General features: G+C 54.4%; 6 protein-coding genes across 6 annotated transcripts; 2 read left to right on the top strand and 4 right to left on the bottom strand.

Annotated features, from left to right (window-relative positions):
• Nucleotides 1–300: 300 nt before the first annotated feature.
• On the top strand, nucleotides 301–1041 carry ColSpa_01168 (transport protein particle subunit trs85-2; the record flags this gene model as incomplete). The annotated part of the gene is made up of 2 exons (XM_049267380.1): nucleotides 301–506; nucleotides 591–1041. The coding sequence occupies 2 exons, from the start codon at nucleotides 301–303 to the stop codon at nucleotides 1039–1041; spliced, it is 657 nt and encodes a 218-aa protein (XP_049123337.1).
• A 349-nt stretch (nucleotides 1042–1390) lies between these two features.
• On the bottom strand, nucleotides 1391–1813 carry ColSpa_01167 (anaphase-promoting complex subunit 13; the record flags this gene model as incomplete). The annotated part of the gene is made up of 2 exons (XM_049267379.1): nucleotides 1391–1723; nucleotides 1805–1813. 2 exons carry the CDS (start codon nucleotides 1811–1813, stop codon nucleotides 1391–1393), a joined length of 342 nt encoding a protein of 113 aa, XP_049123336.1.
• A 1278-nt stretch (nucleotides 1814–3091) lies between these two features.
• On the bottom strand, nucleotides 3092–3502 carry ColSpa_01166 (uncharacterized protein; the record flags this gene model as incomplete). The annotated part of the gene is made up of 2 exons (XM_049267378.1): nucleotides 3092–3106; nucleotides 3281–3502. 2 exons carry the CDS (start codon nucleotides 3500–3502, stop codon nucleotides 3092–3094), a joined length of 237 nt encoding a protein of 78 aa, XP_049123335.1.
• A 3576-nt stretch (nucleotides 3503–7078) lies between these two features.
• ColSpa_01165 (uncharacterized protein) lies at nucleotides 7079–8230 on the top strand (the record flags this gene model as incomplete). Its single annotated transcript, XM_049267377.1, has 1 exon — nucleotides 7079–8230. One exon carries the CDS (start codon nucleotides 7079–7081, stop codon nucleotides 8228–8230), a length of 1152 nt encoding a protein of 383 aa, XP_049123334.1.
• Nucleotides 8231–10007: 1777 nt separating this feature from the next.
• On the bottom strand, nucleotides 10008–10502 carry ColSpa_01164 (uncharacterized protein; the record flags this gene model as incomplete). The annotated part of the gene is made up of 1 exon (XM_049267376.1): nucleotides 10008–10502. One exon carries the CDS (start codon nucleotides 10500–10502, stop codon nucleotides 10008–10010), a length of 495 nt encoding a protein of 164 aa, XP_049123333.1.
• Nucleotides 10503–22126: 11624 nt separating this feature from the next.
• On the bottom strand, nucleotides 22127–23121 carry ColSpa_01163 (short-chain dehydrogenase TIC 32, chloroplastic; the record flags this gene model as incomplete). The annotated part of the gene is made up of 2 exons (XM_049267375.1): nucleotides 22127–22242; nucleotides 22281–23121. 2 exons carry the CDS (start codon nucleotides 23119–23121, stop codon nucleotides 22127–22129), a joined length of 957 nt encoding a protein of 318 aa, XP_049123332.1.
• Nucleotides 23122–23456: the final 335 nt, after the last annotated feature.

The raw sequence follows: 23456 nt of genomic DNA, 5'->3' as shown, positions 1-23456 counted from the left end.
GCAAGCGCACGCCAAACAACTTGAAAGGCCACGAGATGCAGCCTGTCGCGAGCTCTTATCGTTATCGCCGATAAGGCTGACCCAATGGCGACCAGAAATTCCCCCATTTCGCACCTCGACCGCCAGAACCGCCAACACCAGCAGCTAACCCCCAAACCCTGCAGCCTTCCCAAACGTCACCAATTCCCGCGCGAGCGCACATACGGCGGCGCCCCCCATTCGCACAGCTCCTCAACCAGATGAACCGCCGTGACTCGCCATAAACCACCCACGAACCGCTGCGCAAGACACAGACACACAATGGCGAACCTCCCGACGACGAAAACCATCCCCGGCAAGGAGACGCCCGGGCTGCGCTACCCCTCCAACGGCAAGACAATCTACCACCGGCCCCTGAACCGCACCAAGACGGCCGAGCTCAGCCAGGCCAGCTTCGCCTACCTCTTCAGCGAGATGGTCTCGTACGCCCAGCGCAACGTCAAGGACATTTCCGAGCTGGAGCAGCGGTACGTCGTCCTCCCCCCGTCCCTTCATGACCTCGCACTCTGGCCCTCCATGATCCATCCAGCTAACTCGCCGCGCCACTGCAGACTAAACGTACAAGGCCACTCGATCGGCATCAAACTCCTCGACCTCCTCCTCTTCCGCGAACCCCCCCGAACCCAGGTCCGCCCCCTGACCATCATCACCCTCCTCCACTTCATCAAGCAGTCCTGCTGGCAGCACCTCTTTGGCCGCCAGGCCGACCGCCTCGAGAAGTCGGCCGACCCGGCCAAGCCCGACGAGTACATGATCATTGACAACGAGCCCCTCGTCAACGCCTACATCAGCGTGCCCCGCGAGATGTCCCAGCTCAACTGCGCCGCCTACGTCGCCGGCATCGTCGAGGGCATCTGCGACGGCGCGGGTTTCCCTGCGAGGGTGAGCGCGCATAACATCGCCGCCAAGGACGAGCACGAGATGTGGCCTGGCAAGACGGTGTTTCTGGTCAAGTTCCGGTCGGAGGTGGTGGAGAGGGAGGGGTATTTGGGAAAGAGCTGAGTGAGGTTGGGCCAAGTATGACGGGATGAGTGATTAATGGCGTTTAAACGGGGAGCATGGGCGGCGTTCTGGCGATTGCAAGACTCGGACTTCATGATGCCCTTTTGGGTGTGGCTCGCGTGTCATTTTGAGTGGGCATTTACAGAATTCAATGTGGCCGCAAAGCCGGAAAAAACCACAGCAGCGTTGTCCTCGATATCGATATGCGTATTGGTGCAGTTTGCGCGTTTCCCAGACCATCACACCATGTATGTCCCAGAGCTGCATTGTATCGTTCCTCAAATCAATACCCGGGTATCTCATAACGCCAATAACCATTCCCCAACCGCACCGTAAGTCATCATCCCCTCTACCGAGGCAACCTCTTCGAACCAGCAGCACCGGCACCGCCCGCTCCTTTATCCTGCGCCCACCCGCCCGGCGGTGGCGGTCCGCGGTTCATCAAGCCCGCGAGCCCGAGATCCTTCCACGCAGCCTCGCGTTGCCTCTGCGTCGCCTTGGTGATGCCAAAGGCCGCGTGCTGGTCCGGCACCACGTCGTCCTCGTCCTCCGGGTTGATCGGCTGGTGCTGTGGTGGTACGTACACCTCATCGTCCGGAAGCCTCTCCTTGCAAAAGTCCTCAAACAGGTCGGCGTCTCGAGCGCGGTGCATGTGCACGTATGTGTGGCTTGCGTCCTTGTTCTGTGGGACGGAGTAACGGTGTTAGTTGTCAGAAAAGTTTGGTGCGGGCAGATCGAATGTCTGGGGCAGATGAAAACGTACTAATCCCATGGTTGCGTATTTGAGACTATAGATGTGTCTTCCTTCTCACGAGGTTATCGTGGCAAGGAGCAATCCTGTGATCTTGATATTCTTGGGATGTAGGGTCGATTTGTGGTGTTGGTGTTGATGTTGACGAAGGACCTCTGGGTCCCAGCTCCAACCTTCAATCCCTACTACTAAGTAGGCTCATGAGCAGGGGTCACATGGCGCAGCGTGCACGTCCCTTTCGCCGACGATTCGATCGTCAACCCGATTTGTTTGAAACGATCTCCAATGGTGAGTTTCATAGGAAATGGCAACTACCAAATTGGAAATGAAGATTTTGGGTCATGCAGCGCGATGGCATGTGCGAATAATGTAGCATTCCAAAAGGACGATTACTTGTGGGAACGCAAGTTTGATTCCAGAGTGGCTACTCTTTGTAACAACAGTGAATTAATTCTAGTGGTATGCTGTATTAAGGGTCATCAGGTAGTTGGGTCCTCTCCTGAGCGAGTAGCCATGCGTTGAAGTGGTCACCAGTGCAGCTCTTCTCAGAAGCAATAGCCTGCATACCCGTTATCAGGTTCCTCCTCCTCATCAGGGCCCGAGTTCTCGCCATCGTCCTCGTCACCGGGATCCGCGCCGTCAACATTCTCATCATCAGAAGCGTCTTCGTCTGGGCTGTCGTCACCATTGTCATCGCCATTAACGTTATCGTCCGTGGGGTCCTCATCGTTGACGTCGTCGTCATCTGGAGTCTCGTCACCAGCATCCTCACCGTTGGGGTCTTCATCGTCAGTGTTCTCGTCATTGGGATCCTCGTCAACGTTCTCATCATCGGAATCATCATTGTCAGATCCATTTTCAGTTCCGTCGTCAGATCCATCGTCAGACTGATCATCGTCAGTGTTCTCGTCTCCAGAGTCCCCGTCATCAGACTCATCATCATCGGGATCCTCGTCGTCAGTATCGTCGCCGCCATTGTTCTCGTCGTCTGGGTCCTCATCGGTCTGTCGTGGCTGGTGTTGCTGAAGACCCTAGTATCCGCTTCCATGAGAACCTCCAACAACGATACTGAGAGTATCTTCGTCGTTTGTCCATATTCCGTTCTTGCCATTGACGACACACGTCGTTTGCACTGGGTTCATCATGCGGGCAGCGACCAGCGAACCGTCAGCCTCGACAACATCTTTCAAAGCGCAGACAGACGTAAAACATGACTGGTGATGTTTGATGCGGCAGCCTCCCGTCTTCTCCAACTTGAAAGTTCCCATGCCGTTCCATTCGGCTAAGGCCCTTTGACAATCAAGTGGATTCGCGCTAGGGTTTGTGCCAATGGGCTAAACATCTGTCAGTCCTGTTTCATCGAGGCAAAAGCTGGGATTGGCCAGCAGCTTGAAGAGCCAAAAACGACTTGTTTGCATTCCAAAGTTGCAACACGTGGTGATGGAAGGACGTGGCAAGCGGGCAAGGGAAGGGCGAGATCAAACTTACGTCGAAGCATTGCCATTTGTTGCCAACGCCTGGGATCATCTTGGGGGCGATGGGTTCCCCATCGGTTGCCCCGAGGTACTTCCGTATCTTGGAGTACGGGAGCTTGTGAAGAGCGGACTGGGCGCTGTTGTGGCTGGGCTGCCGAGACTGGGTAACGATGGGACTAGCGGCGGTGAGGGCTGCCAGCGAAAGAGTGGCAAGAGACAGAGAAGGGTAAACCATCTTGGTGGGTTTTGAGCTTTCTTGTTGGTGTAGACCTTTGGTTAGGAATTGTTACCGGTAAAAGATGCAGTGAGAATCTGTGGTGGTTCCAAAAAAGAGAGGGTGGAATGTGGATGTTGTTGGGAGATGGAGAATGGAAGACGAGAGAGGTCGGAGGACATGGAGGGGGTTTTTATGGGAGAGGAGGAGGGGAGAAGAGGCGACAGATCACTCGAAAGATACTTCAGGTTCGCCAGGAGGGAAGGAAGCCACTGACCAGCGAAGATTATTATGGAAATTGACAGAAGCCTTGGTTGTGCTTGGTGGAAGGAAGCAAGCCGCGGACCGTGCCTCTCGTTGGGTAAGAGCCAGCTTCGGAAGGCGCAGAACAATCTTGTGCTTCCTCGCTCCTGCTTTTGTGGCTTCTCACTGTCGTCCATTGTGCCAAACCAGGCAAACTGTTTGGCATCCACGGCAGTAGTGGCCGGCTCATGTCACCCAACAGCAACAGGCGCAGGCCAAGCTTCCAAGCAGTGTAGCTGAAGCTGGTGTTTAACTTGCATGAACGACATTCTTTGAGCTGGGTAGTTAATGAAGATAGGGAAGAATGCAAGAGTCGTGTGACTATGGTCGGACCGATGCAGCGTCGTTAGGAGATGCGCTAATCCAGCGTACCTCCTCGCACATCCACAAATGTACTTTGTTTCTGGATCCTCCTTTGCCCAACGGTCTGGTCATGTGGCCATGATATCCAGGGACGCCGTGTAACCGTTCCCACCGACGCCCAGATGAAGACATCCAGAATACACTTCAGCAACCGCGTGTCCCTCACAATCCTGCCCGGGTAATCCCAGAAAGTTTACCTTCGCCAGGATTGTCGTTTCCAATGGCTGTCGGCTGCGAGGAAAGCAACAAGATACCGTCTAAACGCCAGGGCCCACTGCCTTCTCAAGATCCCTAGGTCATCAGGGGTTCCCAGGCACTCCAGACCCTAGCGAGTGCCTCAAAGTCGAATTTCCAAATTCTCCTGCAAGGCAGACACCGACACATGTGTCTTTTTGCATATGCTCAGCCTCGTATTGAGATGAACTTGGGCATTGGACTCTTCTTGATCCCGTCTGTAATGTTATTATTGGTTTCTGTAATATTACGAGCTGTGCCAGCATCCCGTATACAAGGTCTGACCGAGGGGTGCGAATAGCTGGCGTGGCTACCTTCGGTCCCTTTCCAATACAGCAGCTAATGCCCCTTTTCCCCTTGTTCCGATCACGGTTAATAGGCTGTTTTGCACGAGAACATAGCCCAATCCACTTGCTCGGCTCTTCTGGCGAAATCCGGCTCATGGTTGTTTGGCACGGAAGCATTTACATCGAGGCTAAGGAGGTGCATAAAAAAATATTAGATTACCACACTCGATCTCAGTACTTGACACCAATAGACAGGCCTTGGTGGCTATAAATGGGCACGTTGTGGTATATCTTCTACTGAGTAATGAGCTGCAGTAGTTCATTGGTGGTTCGTCATTGTGAAGGTGACACCAATTGATGAGCTTTATAGAACGCCAGCCCCCGTCATCGTCCGGCCGAGTCCCTTTCCGCCGTCGTAATTACAAGAATGGATACGTGAAAGTAACATAATGATGACGGCCACTTCTTTTGTAATCTCGGACGTTTTCGCGACATTGCTTTTGCAGCTTTGCTTTTGCGGCCTTCTAAATACCGCGGTTGGTCTTTGCAACGATATATTGTAATCGGATGGCGCTAGACCTGCAGATCATGAAATTTTTCAAGATGCTTCTGCTCGTATAAAACAAGATAGTCATTTTCGTTATACACGCAAAATTAAGCTAGTAATATCACACTGAATCAGAGTAATGTAGCCAAGGCCGACGCAACTAATGACTAACTGCCCTTTTCCATCACCACACTTCACTCTGTTCTTTTGTCGAGCATCTCATAGACAGTTCAAGTAGTTACACCATGGCCGCTAAGCACCAAGGTTGTTGAGCACATGAAACGGCGTCAACCAAGGCTTCTTATAATCACTCAATGGGTGTCCAAATCGCACATGATCATCTTGAAGACATATCACGTCTTTGTAGATCATTGGCTACAATGTAACATCACTTCCGAATATACACCAAAGGAACATCCATACTGAACTACATGGATATTACATCCATCACATCCAACTGCCTCCCACACTCCGATAGAAATTCGCCCCGCCTAGGGAATCATGTCCATCATCTTCTTATCCTCTTCAGCAAGCCTCCGATTCTCCTTCCTAACTTGAAGCGCCCCTCCAATCCCACAAGCAGCAAAGATGACGACAACGGAGACAACGGCAACGACCACTCGAGGTTCCATGATTCCCTGGTCTGTCTGGTGCCGTTGCTGCTCGCGGTCTTGATCTTGAAAGCAGGTTTCTCTCTGCTCTCTGCAGCTTTCCACTCGATGCTCTGTGTTGTTGTGCTCGAAGCCTGGGTTTCGGTGACTGTCCTGCTGAGGGTAATGTTTCTTTCGGATCTTGGTAAGGTCAATACAGGACACATCGACAGCTGTCCCCAGATTCACGCTGTCAGGGGTACAAGTGCTTCGAGGTCCAATGACGGCGTTGATGAAATTTGGATATCAGTGTCGACTTCCTCTCGGTGCCCTTCGTGTGTATAATCCCAGTGTTTTCGCTCAGTTGATGATCTGCTTCCCTGCCTCCTCCCAGTCATTGTGTTTTCACACTCATATATACCTGCTTGCAAACAAAGCGGCCCTCGTTCCCAAACAAGCACCAGAGCACGAGGCAGCGTTCACAAAGGAAAATGTCATCCCCAAGTCTAGTCTTTCCATCCGCTTCCACTGAGGCCGAGATTCTTCACACAACCAACTTGTTCTCCGGGCATTCTGCAACGGGCTGCCGTCCTTACACAGCAGGCGCGACGCAGGAACCCGTCCTGGCCACTACTTGCCTTATTCACCTGGCCATCTTTTATTTCTTTTTTCTCATCCCACTCTTGTCACACAGCAGTTGTTAGCTCCCCACCGTTCCCTTGCTCTCGACCGAGCAAGGCCGATATCCACGCGCCTTCCTTTCTTGATCATTCAATACACACATAAAGCCTTTGTTTACTTCACCTCTCATACTCGCTCCTTCCTCAACAGGGCGCGAACACTGACGTGTTTCACATCACTTCTCACTAGAGAGCCGAAAGCAGAGATTGGTATTGCGTCGCAAAAGCCCTACTTTCTCAAGGGAAGGATCGCGTTCTTCCTCCTTTCGCCTCACAAACAAGCAACAACTCACTCTCGGCCCCATCTGTAAGTGAACGACACCTCGCCTCGACTCGCCCGAACTATTCAACAAACTAAGATCTCACTCTCGCAGGCTCTCAAGTGAGAATAATACTGCGGTAGACTGAATGTTATCATTTAGTTGCCTGAATATTGTCTTGCGATCAACGACCGGCGAGTCAGATACTACGACTCACCTCACTCACGATACTACGCCGACAGCGACTCGATAACTTAAAACTCACCTTACCTTGTCCCGCTCACGCGATATCCATCACATCTCATCACCGGCGACGGCCTTTCACTCAGCAAGATGGCTGCCGCCCTGAGATTCACCCACCGACCTATCCTCCCCTCCTCAACCCAGACCCCAAACCCCACGATCCTCACCCACACCACAATCTCCCCAGCCGGATCGAGCCTCATCACAGCCAGCCGTCTCTCCTCGATGACAAATATCGTCGGCTTGGGCCTAAGAGCAGTCTCACACACCACGATCTACATCAACCCGACCCCCTCGGCCACTGCTTCCTCAGCCCTTGAGGAGCCCACGCACCGAGAACCTGTCTACGGTGACCTCACCTGGTCCTACGTCACCCTCCTTTGCGTCCCCTTCATCTTCCTCGCCTTTGGTCTGTACACCAACTACCGCGACCGCCGCCGCCGCGACGCCGAGCAGGACATCGAGATGCAGCCCTACCAGAAGTACTGGTTCCCCTGGCGCGAGCTTGATCCGGGCGAGGTGCCCAACGAGGTGAGTAGATCCACTGATGCCCCCCTCTCCATCGCCGCCGATGGTGCACCCAAAATACCTCCCACTCGCAGCCTCCACGAGGCGGAGCGCCAACACGCGTGGCGCCCTTCAGACGAGACGCCCTTGCTCCCTGTAACCCTCTACAACAATCCTCCCTCATGGGGACGCCGCCACTCATGGTGGGACATCGCGGCATACCCGTCCTATCCAACCCCTCTGATGCCCAAACGTGAAAGACAAGCAGCAGCCGCTAAACATTACGGCAACCAGATCTACGGTCGAACCGGATCCCGCCGCAACGCGGGCCCAGAGGAGTCCACCGAGGACCTCACCATCGCCGCCGGCACAGACGCGGACGATAACGACTCCACCGCCGCGACGACGGGCCGCGCCTCCCCAGACATTGGCCTCGAGAACAACAACCGCAACGGCAGTAACACCAACACCCCGAGCCCGAACCCCTGGACCACCCACATCCCCTCCTACTACGGCAAGTTCCCCTTGCCCGTGTCCCCCGTCTCCGCCACCGCGGGCGGGGCGCAGACACAGAACGAGGTTCAGCCGACCGCCGACCGCCAAACCGACCGCCGCCGCAACCGCTTCGACTTCCACTCCGACGAGGACGAGGCTGACGGCCAGCCCGCCGAGCCGCAGCACTCCTACTACGCCGACCCCAGCACCCGAGCCGGCAAGCAGCCCGCCGAGCCCTAGAACAGCGACAACGGGCAAGACCGGGTTGGTGGCTCAGGCGAAGTAGCCACGACCGCTGGTGCTTCTGGTACCTCTACGGCCGCCAAGTCCGCATCCAAGACCAAGGCTGGAGCCAAAGCCAAAGCCAAAGCCAAACCCAGAGGTCGTGCTGAATCATCACCCTATACCACCACCTCCTTCTCCTTCTCCTCCTCCTCCTCCACTTCCTCCCCTCGGCGCCCGAGGACCGGCGGCCCCTCCTCCGGGGCATCCCAGCCACTCGCCGCGGCGGCGACGGAGGTCCGGCGTCAGCACCATCGCACATCCTCGCCCAACGAGTGGCCCCGTGTCTGCTCCGGCTGTGGCCAGGTGGGATAGACCCGAGGCCCCGTAACCGCCAAGAACCTATCCCGGGGGGGAGGGGGGGGGCGTGTGGGAGGTGCGCGAGGCGAGGCAAGATTTGGGTAGCGTGTGAAGGGCGAAGACGGGCAGGGCTGCCCGCGAGGCGGGCTTTGCTCGCTTCGCAAGAAGTCTCTTGACGAGAGCACCATCCCTCCTCCCGTCGTGCAGCCCGTCCGGACCGCTGGCACGCTATGCCATAGACGGAAGTTCATCGCTCGATTCTCCCATCAGGGTTGATACCACCCACCCCCTTTGGCTGAGACAGGTGATTTACATTCCCATCGTCCTGACCTTAAAAAAGAGCACATCTTCTAACGTGTGTGTGTTTGTGGCTTCATTACAGTTCTCCCTTGGATCTTGGATGACATGGGTTACCCGAACTTTGTTTGTGCGTGGAGGGGCGCGGAGGATACTTTTGAACTCTGTTGGAATAGATCGGGACCCGGCGGGTATCTGTGCTTTCACAATGGCCCCAGCATGAATGAGTGTCCCAATGGTGGCCATGTCAGCTCATCGTCTCTCGTGGGGGAAAAAAGGGTCTACCATGGCAAACGTGCATCGTTTCATGCTCATCACTTTAGCCAAAACATATCAGGAAGGGGTGGCCCTTGCCCAGACGTTAACGGGAGACTCAATCGAGAACCAAATCGAGCAGGGACAAAGTGTAACCAGAAATGATGAGGGATGAGCCGTCAGCCAGAGCACTTCTCGACTGCGGGTTCCCTATCTCTTTGATTGCTCTTGCCAGATACCCAAATGCATCATGTGGCCGTCTAACAGAAGCCGGACAGTAGTATCCTTCCCAATAATCCATTTTCCTCGCAAGTCGCAAGTGATGACGGAGCCGCATGCCTTCTTCCCCCAACGCTGTAAGCGTGCCCCAATACCCTTGTATAGAAAGTGCTGGTGCTGTTCTCCCTAATGAAGAATGACAAAACCCCTGCTCTCTGTAGACGCAGACGCTGACGCTGAACCGGTATTTCGTGCCTCGTAGCCTCGATACCCGCGGGCGTGTTACGGCCCACAGAAGTTCCTTCATGTAGGATACTGAATTGAAAAAGTGCCGCTGCTCGCTCGCTTGTGATTGCCCATGCAGACTCCAAAAACGCCTGGTCGTAATTATGGTGGCACATTTCCCTATGGTTGGTGACGCGGACCGACTAGAAAGAAGATAAGTTGAAACCCACCCGGTGTGGCCTTCGGGTAGGCGTAATACGAAGTCGTTGTATATGATACAAGTTGAAGGGAAAGCGACTCGAATGTACGGCATCGCAAGTGGTGGTGATGTTGGGTGAAGGTGTATGCGAGCATGTTCGGGATATCCTATCGGCAGGGTAGCCCGATAGATCTTTGGTAGTTCCCTGTGGAAGTTTTGTTGCGAGAAGATGTGTTTTCTTCAGTGGTTCTTGTCGGAATCGCCCCAGATGGGTGCACCCAAAGGCTTGCTGACGCCGAATCCCACGCCCACACCGACGCCGATGATGAGGAGGCCGATTGCGACCTTCATGATGATACGGTTCTTCTTGCTCATGCGGGCCATGCAAGCGCAGGAGCCACGGTCACGCTTCGCAGCCTTCGCCTTGGCCTTCCAATCCTGCTTGCCAGGCCATATCGTTGGGCAGTCCTTTGTAGTTGTGATGCTCTTCATGGCGTATGGGTCGGAGGAGGATGTCGTAGTAATCATGGCCTCGATGTCCGTGTCAAAGGGGTTCTCGTTGCGGTACGACCGCGGGGTGGAGAGGTTGCTGTCGCGGGGCATCTCCAAGCTCTTCTCGGGAGTCAGGTTGCCAGGCGTGGTGCCATCGGACAATGGTGCGTACGCCGCCTTCTCTGGGAGGGCGATGCTGGTGACCTGCTGGTGGGCGGTCACCTTTTCCTGTGGGACGGCCATGGTTACGTGGTGGGGGGTAGTCGGCAAGACTGGCTAACGATATGTGGTCGCAATGTTGTATAGAGGAATCAAAAGAACCCAAGCGCTCGAGATGTCAGTCCCAAGAAAAGGTGCAAAAGCAGTTGCCCAAGACTAGAGAGAAAGAGGCGCGTTAGTCACGGCATGGCAAGGTTGGGGGATGAATCAGCCGCAGAGGCTGGGGAAGGAGGTGAGGCAGGGTAGGAATTGAGATCAACAAGACTCAATCGGGAGGGAGAATTGGTGTGACGTACATCAGAGGCAGGTCTCCACGAGGCAGCCTGGCGTGGAAGGAATGGAGAATGACAGCAACGGCCGACAGTCAAGTAGTTTTGCAGTCGTGCAATGGCCTGATATCAACCCACTCGACAGATTCCGGGCCAGCAGGTGAGGTGACGAAGCAGGTGAACGGGCCGTACGAGTTCCTAGCCGAATTGTCTTTCCACCGACAGGCGGTTGTGAATTCGAACCCTGTGGTAGGGTCTGGTGATTTGAAGCCGGGTGTGGAATGGCGATTGGCAAGTCGTAGGAAGCGAGACACGGGGCGAGGGAAGGGAGAGATGGGTTGAGATTGCGAGAGACAGGTCGAAAAAGCGAGGAGAGGGAGGAGGGGAGTGAGGTGTAGAAGAAGGGTCCGAGGAAGCACGAATAGCTAGCTGTCGGAAGCTCGTCCCAACTTGTGATGGTAGTGGAGGAGAATGTTTGAGAGAAAGACGCGAGAGAGAAGGAGCGAAGACGGGACGAGGATGGCGAATTGAACGACGTTGAAACCAGAAAACCGTAAGACCCGTTTAACAGCGCATTTGGGACGACCTTTTACCTGGCAGACGTGTTGCAGAGTTGAACCCTCAAAAGAGACGACACGGCCGGGAAAGAGTAGACTGGGAGGAGAGAGAGCTAACGTGCACGGGGGTGTCACGATGGTTTTATTAGGCAAGGCATGGCAATTGTGTGTGGGTTTGGGCTGTTCAGCAGAGACAGATGGGAGACACGCAGGGTACGGGATAGAAAGAGAGAGAGAGCGAGTAGCAGCAGTTGTGTGTGTGGTGTGTGTGAGGGCGATTTGATGAGTGACAGACATGGGATGGGCAAGATTGTGGATGTGCATCGCGCAGGGAACACCAGGTACGTATCGGTACGTACCTTTGCTTTCTTCCTGCAATCGTCGGCACGTACACTAGCTCCAACACTTGGCAGAGCGCCGCCAGAGAGTAGAGAGGCCTGTCTACCTATGACCCAGCCCGGGGAGAGCGCTGGGGGTGCGAGGGACAGACTGGGATAGACTGGGGTGAGTCCATGGGGTGTCAATGGGAGTGGGAAGAGTTCAATGGAGCCAAGATTGTGCCGCGTAGGGGATCTCGTGGAGACTGTACACTACAGGGCACTGCGTAGGTAGTAGGCCAGGGGCGTGGGCCCAGCTTTTCCTCTCTTTTCTGTGCACGTATTTTCCCTCGCTTTTTCTTCGTCGCTCTTCTGCCGCTGGCTTTCTTTGTGTGTGAGTGCGTGGTCTGTGTGCTTCTCTTTCTTGCTCTCGCCCTCTCCCTCTTTCGCTCCTCCCTCTTTCTTTACCATGCCTCCATGTGGTGTATGCTTGTACAAGGGATGTATGTACGTATGTACATACATAGTATCTGTGTATGGCGGGCTAGGTAGAATGGCCGGGACCAAGGCCCACCATCCAAACGAGGGCTGTCATTCTCAGTCTAGCTGCGACGCCAACCCCAACACCACCGACACCACCATCAGCATCGAGTGGCAGCAGAAACAGACAAGCCGACTGTTGATGCGAAGTTCAGATCTTTTGTTTCCAGTGCAGGGCCCAGGGCTGGAGCTTGGGACACTTGGGGTTTAGGGGACGGCGGCGGCGAAGACGTCGAGAAGCCACGCATTGATGCACAACGTCGATGCGATGCTTTCTGGCTGCGTGGGTTGCTGCTCTTCTTCCCATCCAGTGTTTCGCTTCTTCCTCATCTTCTTCGTCCAAGGTACGGTTGATTTACCTAATAATCTGTACACCGATACTGCAAAGCCCGTAAATCGGATCGGGTACGTACCGCTTTCGCAACTCTCCTCTGTCAGTGAGTGGCCACCGCCGCCAGTGGGTGGAGGCGCATCCCCCTTTCCCATATGGGGCCACAGCCCACGAGGGGGGGGGCCTGCAATGATTTTCGAAGCCAGCTGGACTGGGGTCACCGGTGGTTCGTCGATTCGTGGATGGGTTCATCGTTCGCGGGCGGCTTCATTGTTGCAACCTTCCACGCGTTACTTCAGCGGCGCGAGGGCCCAGTCCAGACCGCCCACAGGAACAAGAGGCTCACGAGACCAGCCGCATCTCGCAGACCCGTCGACTAGCAGTGCAGTAGACCCGTAGGCCGTAGACGGGACGAAAAGAAGGGAGCCAGCGGTTGACAGGTCTGACCAGCGCGCCCATGGCACATGTCCGTGTCCAAAGGCAGCCAGCCGGCCACCAGACTTCAGAGACAGCGTTGGAACATTGTCAGGCCAGGCTCCCCGCCATGCGCCGTCGCTAGGCCCGAAAGAGGTTACTCCCAGAGATGTGCCCGCGGGGGAGATACGTCCCTCGGGTCGTCTAGGTGGTGGTTACCAGGTGTTAGGGTGACAGGCTTGTTGAGAGCAGACCTGGAAGCAAACGGTGAATCGAAGCCCTCGGCGCATAGAGTTGGTTGGCGATGACTCCAGCGCCAATGCGAGGTTAGATCAGTGCCCAAGTCGGTCCATCGCCAGCTGGAAGAGGACAAGCCGGACGACGACCACGCGGTCGATGTCGGTCTTCGGCATCGCCATGAGCATCGACACCAGAAGCCAGAACGAGACTTCCACCCTCTTCTTGCCTATTCGTGTCGTGTCTTGCTGCTCCTGCTCAAAGTGGACGAAGAGAAATCAATCACAGGCAAAGAGTACGAGCAGGAACCTTCTGCATTCCTCCTTCCCTCCTTCCCTTGCACCGCACCGCACGCACTTGGGAAGAAGGTTGCAGTAGCGGTTGCGGTGGGTTGGTTCGCGCTACAGGAACCCTCTTCTCCCCTGTCCTGGTGCCGGTCCTGGTCCTGGCCTCCTTCCCATCAATGAGCAAAACTGGGGCATCGTTCCATCTGCGTTGCCGTTTTTGGGACTGGCTTCACTTTTTATGAAAGCCACTAGCGGATATCTCCATGCATCTCTTCACCCACTCTGATTCGTTCATTTTGCTCCGTGCAGGTGGTGTCGAGCGGGTGGCGGGTCCACCTGAACCGTTCATAGTTAGTGCCATTGTGCATATCCAAGAAATAGTACATAGTACGTGCCCACTCAATTCATCCTGCAGCAAACATCCTTGGGCGTTCCATTATCCAGCCAGCGGAGATTCATCTATGTATTGCGCAGCTGTGCCTCTCCTTCATTCATCACCCTTACTCGGTGCCTCACCACCGCACCGCACAATTCCTCCCCGTATTTTGTTATCATCCACCTTCTTTACATGAATACCTAGCCGTCACTCTGTCGTATGCATTCGACGTCGTTCCCCTCACCTCTCACTCATGCCCCCACCTAGCTCGCTCTAGCCAGTCAACCATCTTTACGCAGCTCAAGTCATCCAAATGAGGCATTGCTGACACTAGGCGCCGACGCAGCTTCGACGCAGCGCAATCCAGAGAGTCCGAAGGGGTCGAGTCTACAGTCGGGATAGCATTCCGAGCAGACTTTACCCAGCCACTGCCGGCGCCGTCTTGTCCCTCGTCGTGTCTGTACACTAGTCGCTGTCGTCGCTGGCTAGCTGCCAAGGTGCCCCTCAAGAAGCTTTCAACAAAGCCACGGCGCACCACGTACGCAAGTCTTGGTCCATCTCCCGCATACGCCCATGTCAAGTCGACTTGTCGCAGCAAGAGACACCACCGCCTCCAAGCCACCGCCTGTGACGAAAGACTGAAGTTCTTGCCGTTCTCAATCTCGCTCTGCCCTGCCCAGCTACGCTTTTCCATCCTTGAATCCGCAAAGAGGCTGGTTGTTTCTTCTCTACCTTTCATCACTGGCGTCTGTCTATCCCTCAAACCCAACCCGAGGAGATGAAGAAACGTCTTGAAAGGACCCCTCTTTCACTGCCTTCTCCCGCTTCTGGCCTGCCCTGCAAGCCGCTAGGCTCACCTGCCGCCCACCCACGCCTTCACTTACACCCCGGTCCTATCAAGCAGAATCAATGCTCTCTTCCTGGTCACAAGAAGAGGACCATGCTGGCTCCCTCTCTCTCTTTCTCTCTCTCTCTCTCTCGCTCGCCTCTGACCTGGTAGCCTGGATAAGGAGAGGGGCCGCTAACACCTATTTTCCCTCCGCCCACGGCAGCAAGTCAGGATGTGTGCATTCTGTCCCGGCGCATTGAGGATTCCATCCTGATTCATTCGCACCGCCGGACCTCTTGAACCCATTCGTTGAGATGCACGCTCGGCTCCTGATTGGGCCTTTTCGGCTATCCGGCCGAGTGGCCGAGGGGCCGTCCCCGTCTGTTCCTCGGCCTCTCTCCATGGCGGCATTTACCTGTCCTCCTCATCGGACCTCAACCCAAACACCCGTCTATCGATCTTCAACGGCCGTGTTATGCCGTCCTTCTTCATTTTATGCAAATGTGTGCAAATGCATGCAACATCCCATCGTGGTCCACGAAGGCTCATGCTGCGAGGCCTTCGACTTCCCAGGCCCTGAAATCGCTTTCCGCGCGGCATATGCCCTCAAATTGAAATCATGAGCGACAATGCAGCCAATGCGTTCCCCAGTTTCCATTTTCCAGGCCTGCGCTACCCGCCGCCTCTCTTCAAGGTCCTCGGGGAAACCTCCCCCTGTCATCCATATCCACATAATTCGCCCATTTTATCATTTTCCCCTTTCGTTGAGAACGCTTCCCCTGTCTCGTTGCTTCTCGCTTACCAGGTTGCCGTCGCATTGAAAACCATTCACCATGTTTACCAAACAACCCTGGAAGTCAGATCAGGTCAGGTCTCTGGGCGAGGCAGACAGGGTTTGGTCTCAACCCCAGTGTACCATCCAGTCTGCCCTGACCGGTTGTCTCGCTTGCTACGTAACTATGGTCCTCCGGAGAGACTCTTGGGGAGACTCCTTCTCCCTGCGTCACGGCGGGTACCGCACATTGTTTCTTTTACGCTATGATGAGGAGCGAGACAGGGTAAATTGCACCGATGGCTGTCGACCGTTGCAGTGCCGCCCGCTGTCAATGTCGTATCTCCCATCCCACATCCATTTTTAAATGAATGACTTGGACCAAGAACTTTATTGCGCTTCGTTCTCGCACTCGTTCTGTCTACTCCGTACTCCGTACAGAGTACACAGAACACGATCGAGTCTTGGTTCCTTCATCCGCGTATCCATCCTTGCTAAGGCGCCGGGCGGTGCTCGAACAAGCCTCCGCATGTCTCACCGTTTCGCGGCGGATCAATATCATCAACATCGCTCTCTCTCTCTCTCTCTTCGCTGCCTGTATCGTCATCGCGGATACGTGTATTCGCTTGACCAGCTATATGTATACGAAATATTTGCATCATAGCCTCACCCGTCTAAATCTCCCACCTTGCTCCTCTCAAGCCGGGCAGCTGCCAAGACGCGACTAGGGGCCTTCCGTGCCAAGGCACAATCAAGTTGCAAAGCTTGTCTGCCATGGTAGGTCTGTAGGTCCCATCTCCGACTGGCCTGATGCCATTGATGAGGTGGTTCCAACTTCTCCCACTGCTAGGTGATCCTGTGTTTAGTTCGCGTGTGATGCCGCGTCGGCTGTCTGTCGGTCTCTCCATGCAACTATCGATGCAACCTCACCCATCAAGCAGCTAATCACTGGTCGGTACGAGTCAATTTCTCTAATGGTCGCAAGGGGGGCGGCGCCGTCTGCCCGCCTGTCTAACCCTCCACCGACAAGGGCCCTTCTTCTGAGCGCCGACAAATTGCAGTTTGCGGCGCCTTCAACGACACCTTGACACCCTCTCCCCGGGGACACATCTTGTCGTCGCCGACAGTCCAGAACCATAGTTTCGCCACTAATGCAAGGCACATCCAACCACAGTCCACTGAACTCACACCTTTTGACCTTTCCAGAACGGCCCCCACGGCGAGAGAAGCCCAACCGAGCGTGTGGTCCGGCCCTGCTGCTGCTGCGTCGTCGCACTCCTGCGAATTTGCCCTCTTGTCGCCTCACCCGCCTGCCCAGACTCTGCCCAGCTCTTGGTCACCCAGTCCCCCGCCCCCTTTTGGCAAAGTCACGATGCCGAACTGGACGACCAAGAGATAGGCTTGCGTCCCTTGGGACCCTCTTCCGCCTCTTGGCTCTCGTGGCCAACACACCACAAGCCTAATTCTTCCGGGCCACACTCCCACATTGGTCGGCTGGTCTGAGGCGTTTTGCATTAAAGCAGGAATGGTAAGTGGTAGGACGGCCCCAGACAGGCAGGCAACAGACTTTGTTGTCGTGAACCCCTCTGCTGTGCCTCTTAGCGGTCGAATATCCCGCAGTCGCCACCATAGCGCTTGCAGAGGCCGGACTGCGTTCCACCTGTGACTGGCGAACAGGTCATCCCTCGTTCATCATCCCCCGTTGCGTCGTGTATCGTCGCCGGCGGACCAAGGGCACACTTACTCCCATAGTGAGCAACACGATAAGATTCACGCAGGCCTCACCATATACGAGACCCGCGCCGCTCAGCGATCGCGGGCGACTCATGCACGCACTGGCGGGGTGCCATCTTGTCATCCCAGCGTTGTGCGCGCTCAGTCCTTGGGTTTTCGTCTGATCCAAGGTCGGCGCACGCATGCGATGCCGCACGCAATATCACGAGGAGTTATCAACAAGAGCTCAGGGTTTCTGACATCATGTCCTATTAGAAAGGGCCAGGAATGTGTGGTTTCCAAGGCAGAGGAGAGGACCTCCGAAAATGAACATGCGCAAGTTCTACCTCCTTGCGCGCTGAACCGAGGCGCTGCGTGACAAGCCAAGGTTGCAGCTTAGGGGGCACAGAAGGAGGAAGAGGCTAAAAACGAGCCAAACCTTTTGCCAAGCTGCACGGTTGTGGCTTGATGGAGGGGGTGGGATTCTGCGTGATGGCCCTTTCACGGCGTTGACGCCGGCCTGGAATGCCATTGGATGCCGCCATCGTGGTTGAGATTCTAGCTCCGGAGACAACGAGCTGACTAGCCTCCCACTTCACGCTGTGGATGAACGAAAAGGTTGCCCCTCACTGCAAAAGGCATGGCACTTGTTCGAAAGCCTCAAGGCCCCTGCCGGAAATGGTAAGAGTGATTTCGAAGAGTGCAGAGAGTCGGGACGAGCGTTTGGGCGTTGTAACCTCGATGGTAGCGTCTAGCCCGTGAGGGAAAACCCGCCAGCCAGGTTGCGTTCGGAGAGGAGGAAGGGGTCCGTCGAACCGGACTGGACTGGACGCGACTGGGACGTCAACGTCGGTTGATATGTTATTTCTCGCTTGTGCTCAGCTCACAATGTGGCAATTCCCCCGCCTGCTAACGTGGTGAACCAACGATAAGGGAGCAGGTCGGAGGCTCGAGCTGGTTGAGCTTGGCTTGATGGTCTTGCAGCAGCCAGCAACAGAAAGGGTTTCACTGAGGAGACGAAAGACGAGCATTGCCCCACCCCCACGTGCTGTGCCCGTTCGAGATGTAGTGAATATCCCAAGCAAGCAAGCTAGACTATCTCTCTTTCTCTCTCCCTCTCTCTACGCGAAGGAGGGGTAGACGCTGGACCAGCTGATACCGGGCAGACGCACAAAAGTGATAAGACCGTGTTGTACGCTGCGCGGGGGGGGTGTGCCCTCTCATCTCGGGACAGAAGCCGTGAGGAAAAAGATATCATCTGCCCCATGGATCACGAATGACCAACTCCGGATGACGTTCTTTCCAGCTGCTATCTCGCGGTCGGCACCCTCCCCTACCCTTCCTCTCTCATTTTCCATGCGCATGCATCGTAGGGTTTTGGCAGATACGGGCAGGTGGACGACCGCCGGCAGAAGAGACTAGAACCCTGCGTGCATTTCTTTATCTACGTAGTATGTTTTGCGATACCGGGCATCTTCCGACTCTGAAACTCCTCCTCCGTACGAGCCCGTTTCGCGAGGTGAAAGCCGCGGGCCACGCTCGCCCTCGCACCCGGACCGCGCTTGTGTCGCTTGTTGCTCTGCCATTTGCTGTCGCTGGCGTTTTGTCTTGGACTCGTCGCGCAATGCGATGCAGGGAAATGGAATTTACGCGGGCGGGGGAGAAGGGGGGAGGAAGACGAAGACTCTGCTTGTGGTTCAAGATAGATGCTTGCTCGCGACGAGTCAGTGAGGATCCCCATCTTGCGGAGCTTTGCATCCGCGCCGCAGAATGGTTTCTCTGCCTATACGGGTCATGCTTCCTTCTTCCACGGCATATTTGCAGGTAGGCGCACACTCGCGCGTACGTTCATTGAGAGACGTAGGAGAAGACGTCGCTCCGTCTGCTGGCTCGTAAAACTCCCACCATGTTGGGCCCGTGTCTGCTACGTGGAAAGGTGGCTGCCCTGGGTATCGGAGCCAGGGGCCTGCGTCGGGGTCTCCGACAGCTTGGGACGCCGGGGGGTTGGGATTCTCTGCCGGGGGCCGACGGCCACGGCGTTCGAGGGAGAATGCCGCTCCCCGGCCCGGGCCCGGGCTTCGACGGAGGGCTACTTGAACTTTTCTGCGGGTTACCTCGCAGAACGACAGACGTTGTTCCGTAGCCCGGGTGGCGCTTAGACTTCGTGATAGTACTTGTCTCTAGGAGATGGGCTGAGCTGGGCTGAGCTGGAGACAAGTATACATAAATGTGGTCCTCCGCACCAAACCAGGCCATCTCAAGGAGAAAGTGCCACCATTCTGCCTCGACGCCCTGCCAGGGACGGTTCATCTACTGAATGTGACCGCCGCTGCTACTGTCTCTCGGGGCTTCCACTCGGCTGTGCGCGTTAGTGGCCATCATATTGTGGCTGAGAAGGGGAGAAGGGTTCAACAAAGAAAGCTCGTGAAGCTTCGAGCGTCATTTCTGGCTCTTGGCTTGTCTTTGTTTGTTAAACTGCGTTTTCTGGAACTATACCCCGGTTCTTTTAAGGTTCTAGTCTTCGTCTTTGTGATGTAGAAGCTGGAGGTTCAAATGTTCTTTGCGTCTTTTGAGAACTTCGGTATGGCTTCAGTGGCTGAGATCCAGCATAAGAGAGGAACTGAACCTTGCAACTTCATCTAGCTAGTTCAATTTTGGCTCCTTTACGTAACTTCTTGGTGCTCATCGCGATGTGCCAGGCTGAAAGGGCGCGTCACACCCTTCGTCGTGCGGACCACCGTGGCTGTTGAAGCCACAAATGGTTGAAAGGCAACATGTCTGCTATTAGACTTCTATTATATGCCATAGTTTTTCTCCAAGTCTTAACCTGAAATAGGCACAAATGGCTCTCAACGGTCGTTACGAGGGACATTTTCTACGAATGGGTAAGTTATTGTTTTGGTTGTTGATTGCGACTGGTGTGTTGGGGCGGATGTCAATGCATATTGACAACTCCCATGCCGTGAGACTACGTTGTAGCCTTCCGAATACCATCCATCTGCTTCTACAGTAGACGCGAACCGAAAGCAAGGCTTAAGAGTCTAACTAAGTTTTCTCCTAATGAAACGCCTTGGTAGATTCGGTTCCAACGCAAGTAGCCGTTAGGTCACCACCTTAGTGCTGCGAAGTAAATTGCCCGATTTCTTAAAGAAAAATGACAAAATAAAGATTGTAACTGGTTTTGATTGCGTGTGCTAGAGACAGAATCCTTTGACAAAAGCGAGGATTCAAAATAAAAATCTAGTTGCTTCACAGCCCTAGAGCAGAACCCGGTACCGCCTACCCCCCCCCCCCCCCCCCCCAGTGTTTCATAGACCTCGAAGACTGTCCTTCGAATCAAGTATTTGCGTTATAATCCAATTTCTTAATCTGGATTCCGTTTACTATCTTAAAGTCTGGAGGCTAAGAGTCCGGATTTTGAATTTGGTGTTGAAGCTGCATATCTCATAACTTTGACGTGTGGCACCCTGTGTATCTCTTCGCATTCGTCAAGATCAATATGCTGTTTGCTGCCGAAGTCCTCTCGGCGCAACACATAAAACCCGTGGCGGACCAGGTCCATCTTGGAAACATTCTCACTCTGTAATTTGGGATTAGAGAAGAACATGCCACCCCCGCAGGCTATCACGGAACAATGACCCGTTTCAGACACCATCTCATTTGGTTCCCGTTTCACAGGAACCAAGAGCAGACCAGGCAAATCTTTTGCCTTGTAGCTTCCAGGACTTTAGGTCTCAAGAAGAATCCTACTACGAACCCAGCGACTTTTCCTCTCATGAACCAAGTGGTAGCGAAGAGAGCTACACCCCCTTATCACCATACAGCAAAAAGAGGATGCGAAAGGATCGAAACGACATCGAATTCTTGTCTCTTCTGAGGCGGTTGGCGGCCAAGATCGTTCCTGCCAGAGTCATTCCTGGTCGTCGACTACCATGACTGGCAACCACCAAGCCTAGACTTGGGGCGTCATCAGCCCGCCAACCTCGTGTGACCCATCCGAGCCTGCATCGGGTAAAGAGGACTCAGCCTACACGTCCCAGCAGTGGCCATCAGAAGGCGTGGCCGCTTACAGCTCCAGTTATTGTGGCCATATACAGAGACCAGATCTAGCCAGAAAGTACTGAAGGCCTGGCAGTCTGTTTCAAGTCGCGGGTTCCATTCAAAGATGATAAGGATGCTTTCCTCTTTGGGTTGAAGTAGGAATAAGAAGTTTCATGGAAGAAGATACACAGACTATATGCGGCATCATATCCCGGACGGGACCCAGGTGCTCTTCCAGTACTTTACTGTACCAAGTTGAATAACAGAGAATTTCCTCTCATGTTTTACGACGGTTTGGGCCAAATTCCGTCTATTTACTTTATTCTCCAACTCTTAAGTCCGTTATTGTACACGATATGGAATCAAGTCGCAGACAACTCGACCACTGCCGACGGCAAACGCACAAGATCATCATTAAGGCCTCGTTGAGCGCGCGCTTTACACTCAAGATCGATTCGGACCTCGCTTCGGCATCTCAGTTGCTTGCTTGAACTGGTGACTCTATAGACCTCTTGCGCCGGAAACACGCTACGATGACGATCTATTTTCTGGCATTTGTCACGTTACCAGGCCTCACTCCTGTTAGACTGGTACGGAGTGACCGGGATTGAGGCATGATGTGGTCACGCGTCGTCCTTCACCCACAGTATATAGCAGCATCCTAACATCCATAGCTTCTTACCTATCCATGATACAACAACAAATCTAAGCCAACTTTAAGTTCTATCCCGTGACAGCATTAAGAGTGGTCCCTGACCAGGTCCTCATACTACAAGCACCCACGCGATACCAGAGAAATTCTGCGATTCAGGCGCCATTTTTCACAAGATGATGTGTTTGTGTATGCCAGAACTGGCAACGTGTCGCATGGTATGTCGGGCTTTATAATATGCATAGCAAGTATTATTTCTGGCGGAAGGCACCTAGAACTGGGTGTTGGACCACAACTGGCTCGTTAAAAGACTTCAAGACAACCCCACAAGCCTGAGAGAGTCTCTCCATAGGCGACCCTCTTTCTCTTGATCGAATGCATGCTTGGCATACCCCGAGCCGAAAGGGTTACTCTCGTCCTTTGAGGGACCTGCCTCAGCGCACTCGGCAAGATATTTCCCCCCTTACCCTCCCATTGCTTCCCAACCGCCGCCCAGACAGTAGTTGCAGCTCCTTGCTCAGGGCTCTTGAATTCCTTGAATAGCTCCCCGCCATCGCTGGCGCTCTCTAACTCGGCCGCTGGAAGATGCTTTGCGAGAGGGGTCATGATCCCTCCGGGGTGTAGACTTATCCCGTGAAGGCCCTGAGAGCCATATCGCCGCTCCAGTTCGTTAGCCATGTAGATGTTGGCGGTTTTGGACTGCGCATAGGCCCCCCAGGGAGCATATTCGCTCTTCTCGAAGTTGTAGTCGTCCGAGGCGTTGATACCATTTCTCAGGTGTGCGGTCGAAGACACAACGACAACACGGCTGTGAAAGTTTGGCGTAGTTGCCGCCAGCATTGCCGGCTTCAGCAGCTCAAAGAACAAGAAGTGAGACAAATGGTTGGTGCCAAACTGGAGCTCGTGACCGTCTTTGGTAAACTGAAGAGTTTGGACGGCCATGATTCCGGCATTGTTGACAAGGATATTAATCTTGTCCGTTTTAGATAGGATGGTACTGGCTGCGAGACGGACACTTTGCAGCGACTCTTGATCCATCTCGACAAGCTCCATGCGGTTGGGGTCGAAGATGCCGGCGAGGGCTTCCTTCGCTTTAGCGAGGTTGCGGGCCGTCAAGAAAAGCTTGGCTCCAGTGACCGAGAGAGCCCGAACTGTTTCGATTCCAATCCCGGACGAGGTGCCAGTGACAACAATAACCTTGTCGCCTAGCTTGCCCTCGACACCTTCGTCTTCGATGATCTGCAGTGCAGTTGGCCTGGCATCGCCGGGCCCCTGAGGATTAGCGTGGGCTGCTGCGTAGCGAGACATAATTGGCGATTGAAATTGAACTTAAGGGTCGAATGGTGATGTAGACTGAGAACAAGCAATTCGAGATGGAGACAAACCTAAGAAGCGGATGTTTTCAAGGCCTTTTATATCATATTTGGACACAGACTGTCTATGTCTTTAGACACGATTTTGTCAATCTCCGCGTTTCTGAGTCTGGGAACGCCATACTGCCCTCCTCCTTCACGGTCTTTTCGTCCGGCGGAATTGAGCCTATCTCTGACAAGCTTTTGCTTTTCGTCGTAGCCTTCTGCAGACTTGAGCTTGGTTGCGGAGTTTGTAAGCTGGTTGATAGTTTTCGTCCGTTCAATCCCCAT

The sequence above is a fragment of the Colletotrichum spaethianum genome, assembly GCF_022836535.1.
Source record: "Colletotrichum spaethianum MAFF 239500 DNA, contig02, whole genome shotgun sequence".
In the NCBI taxonomy this organism is placed as follows: Eukaryota; Fungi; Ascomycota; class Sordariomycetes; order Glomerellales; family Glomerellaceae; genus Colletotrichum; species Colletotrichum spaethianum.
This window is presented reverse-complemented; position numbering and strand designations above follow the sequence as displayed.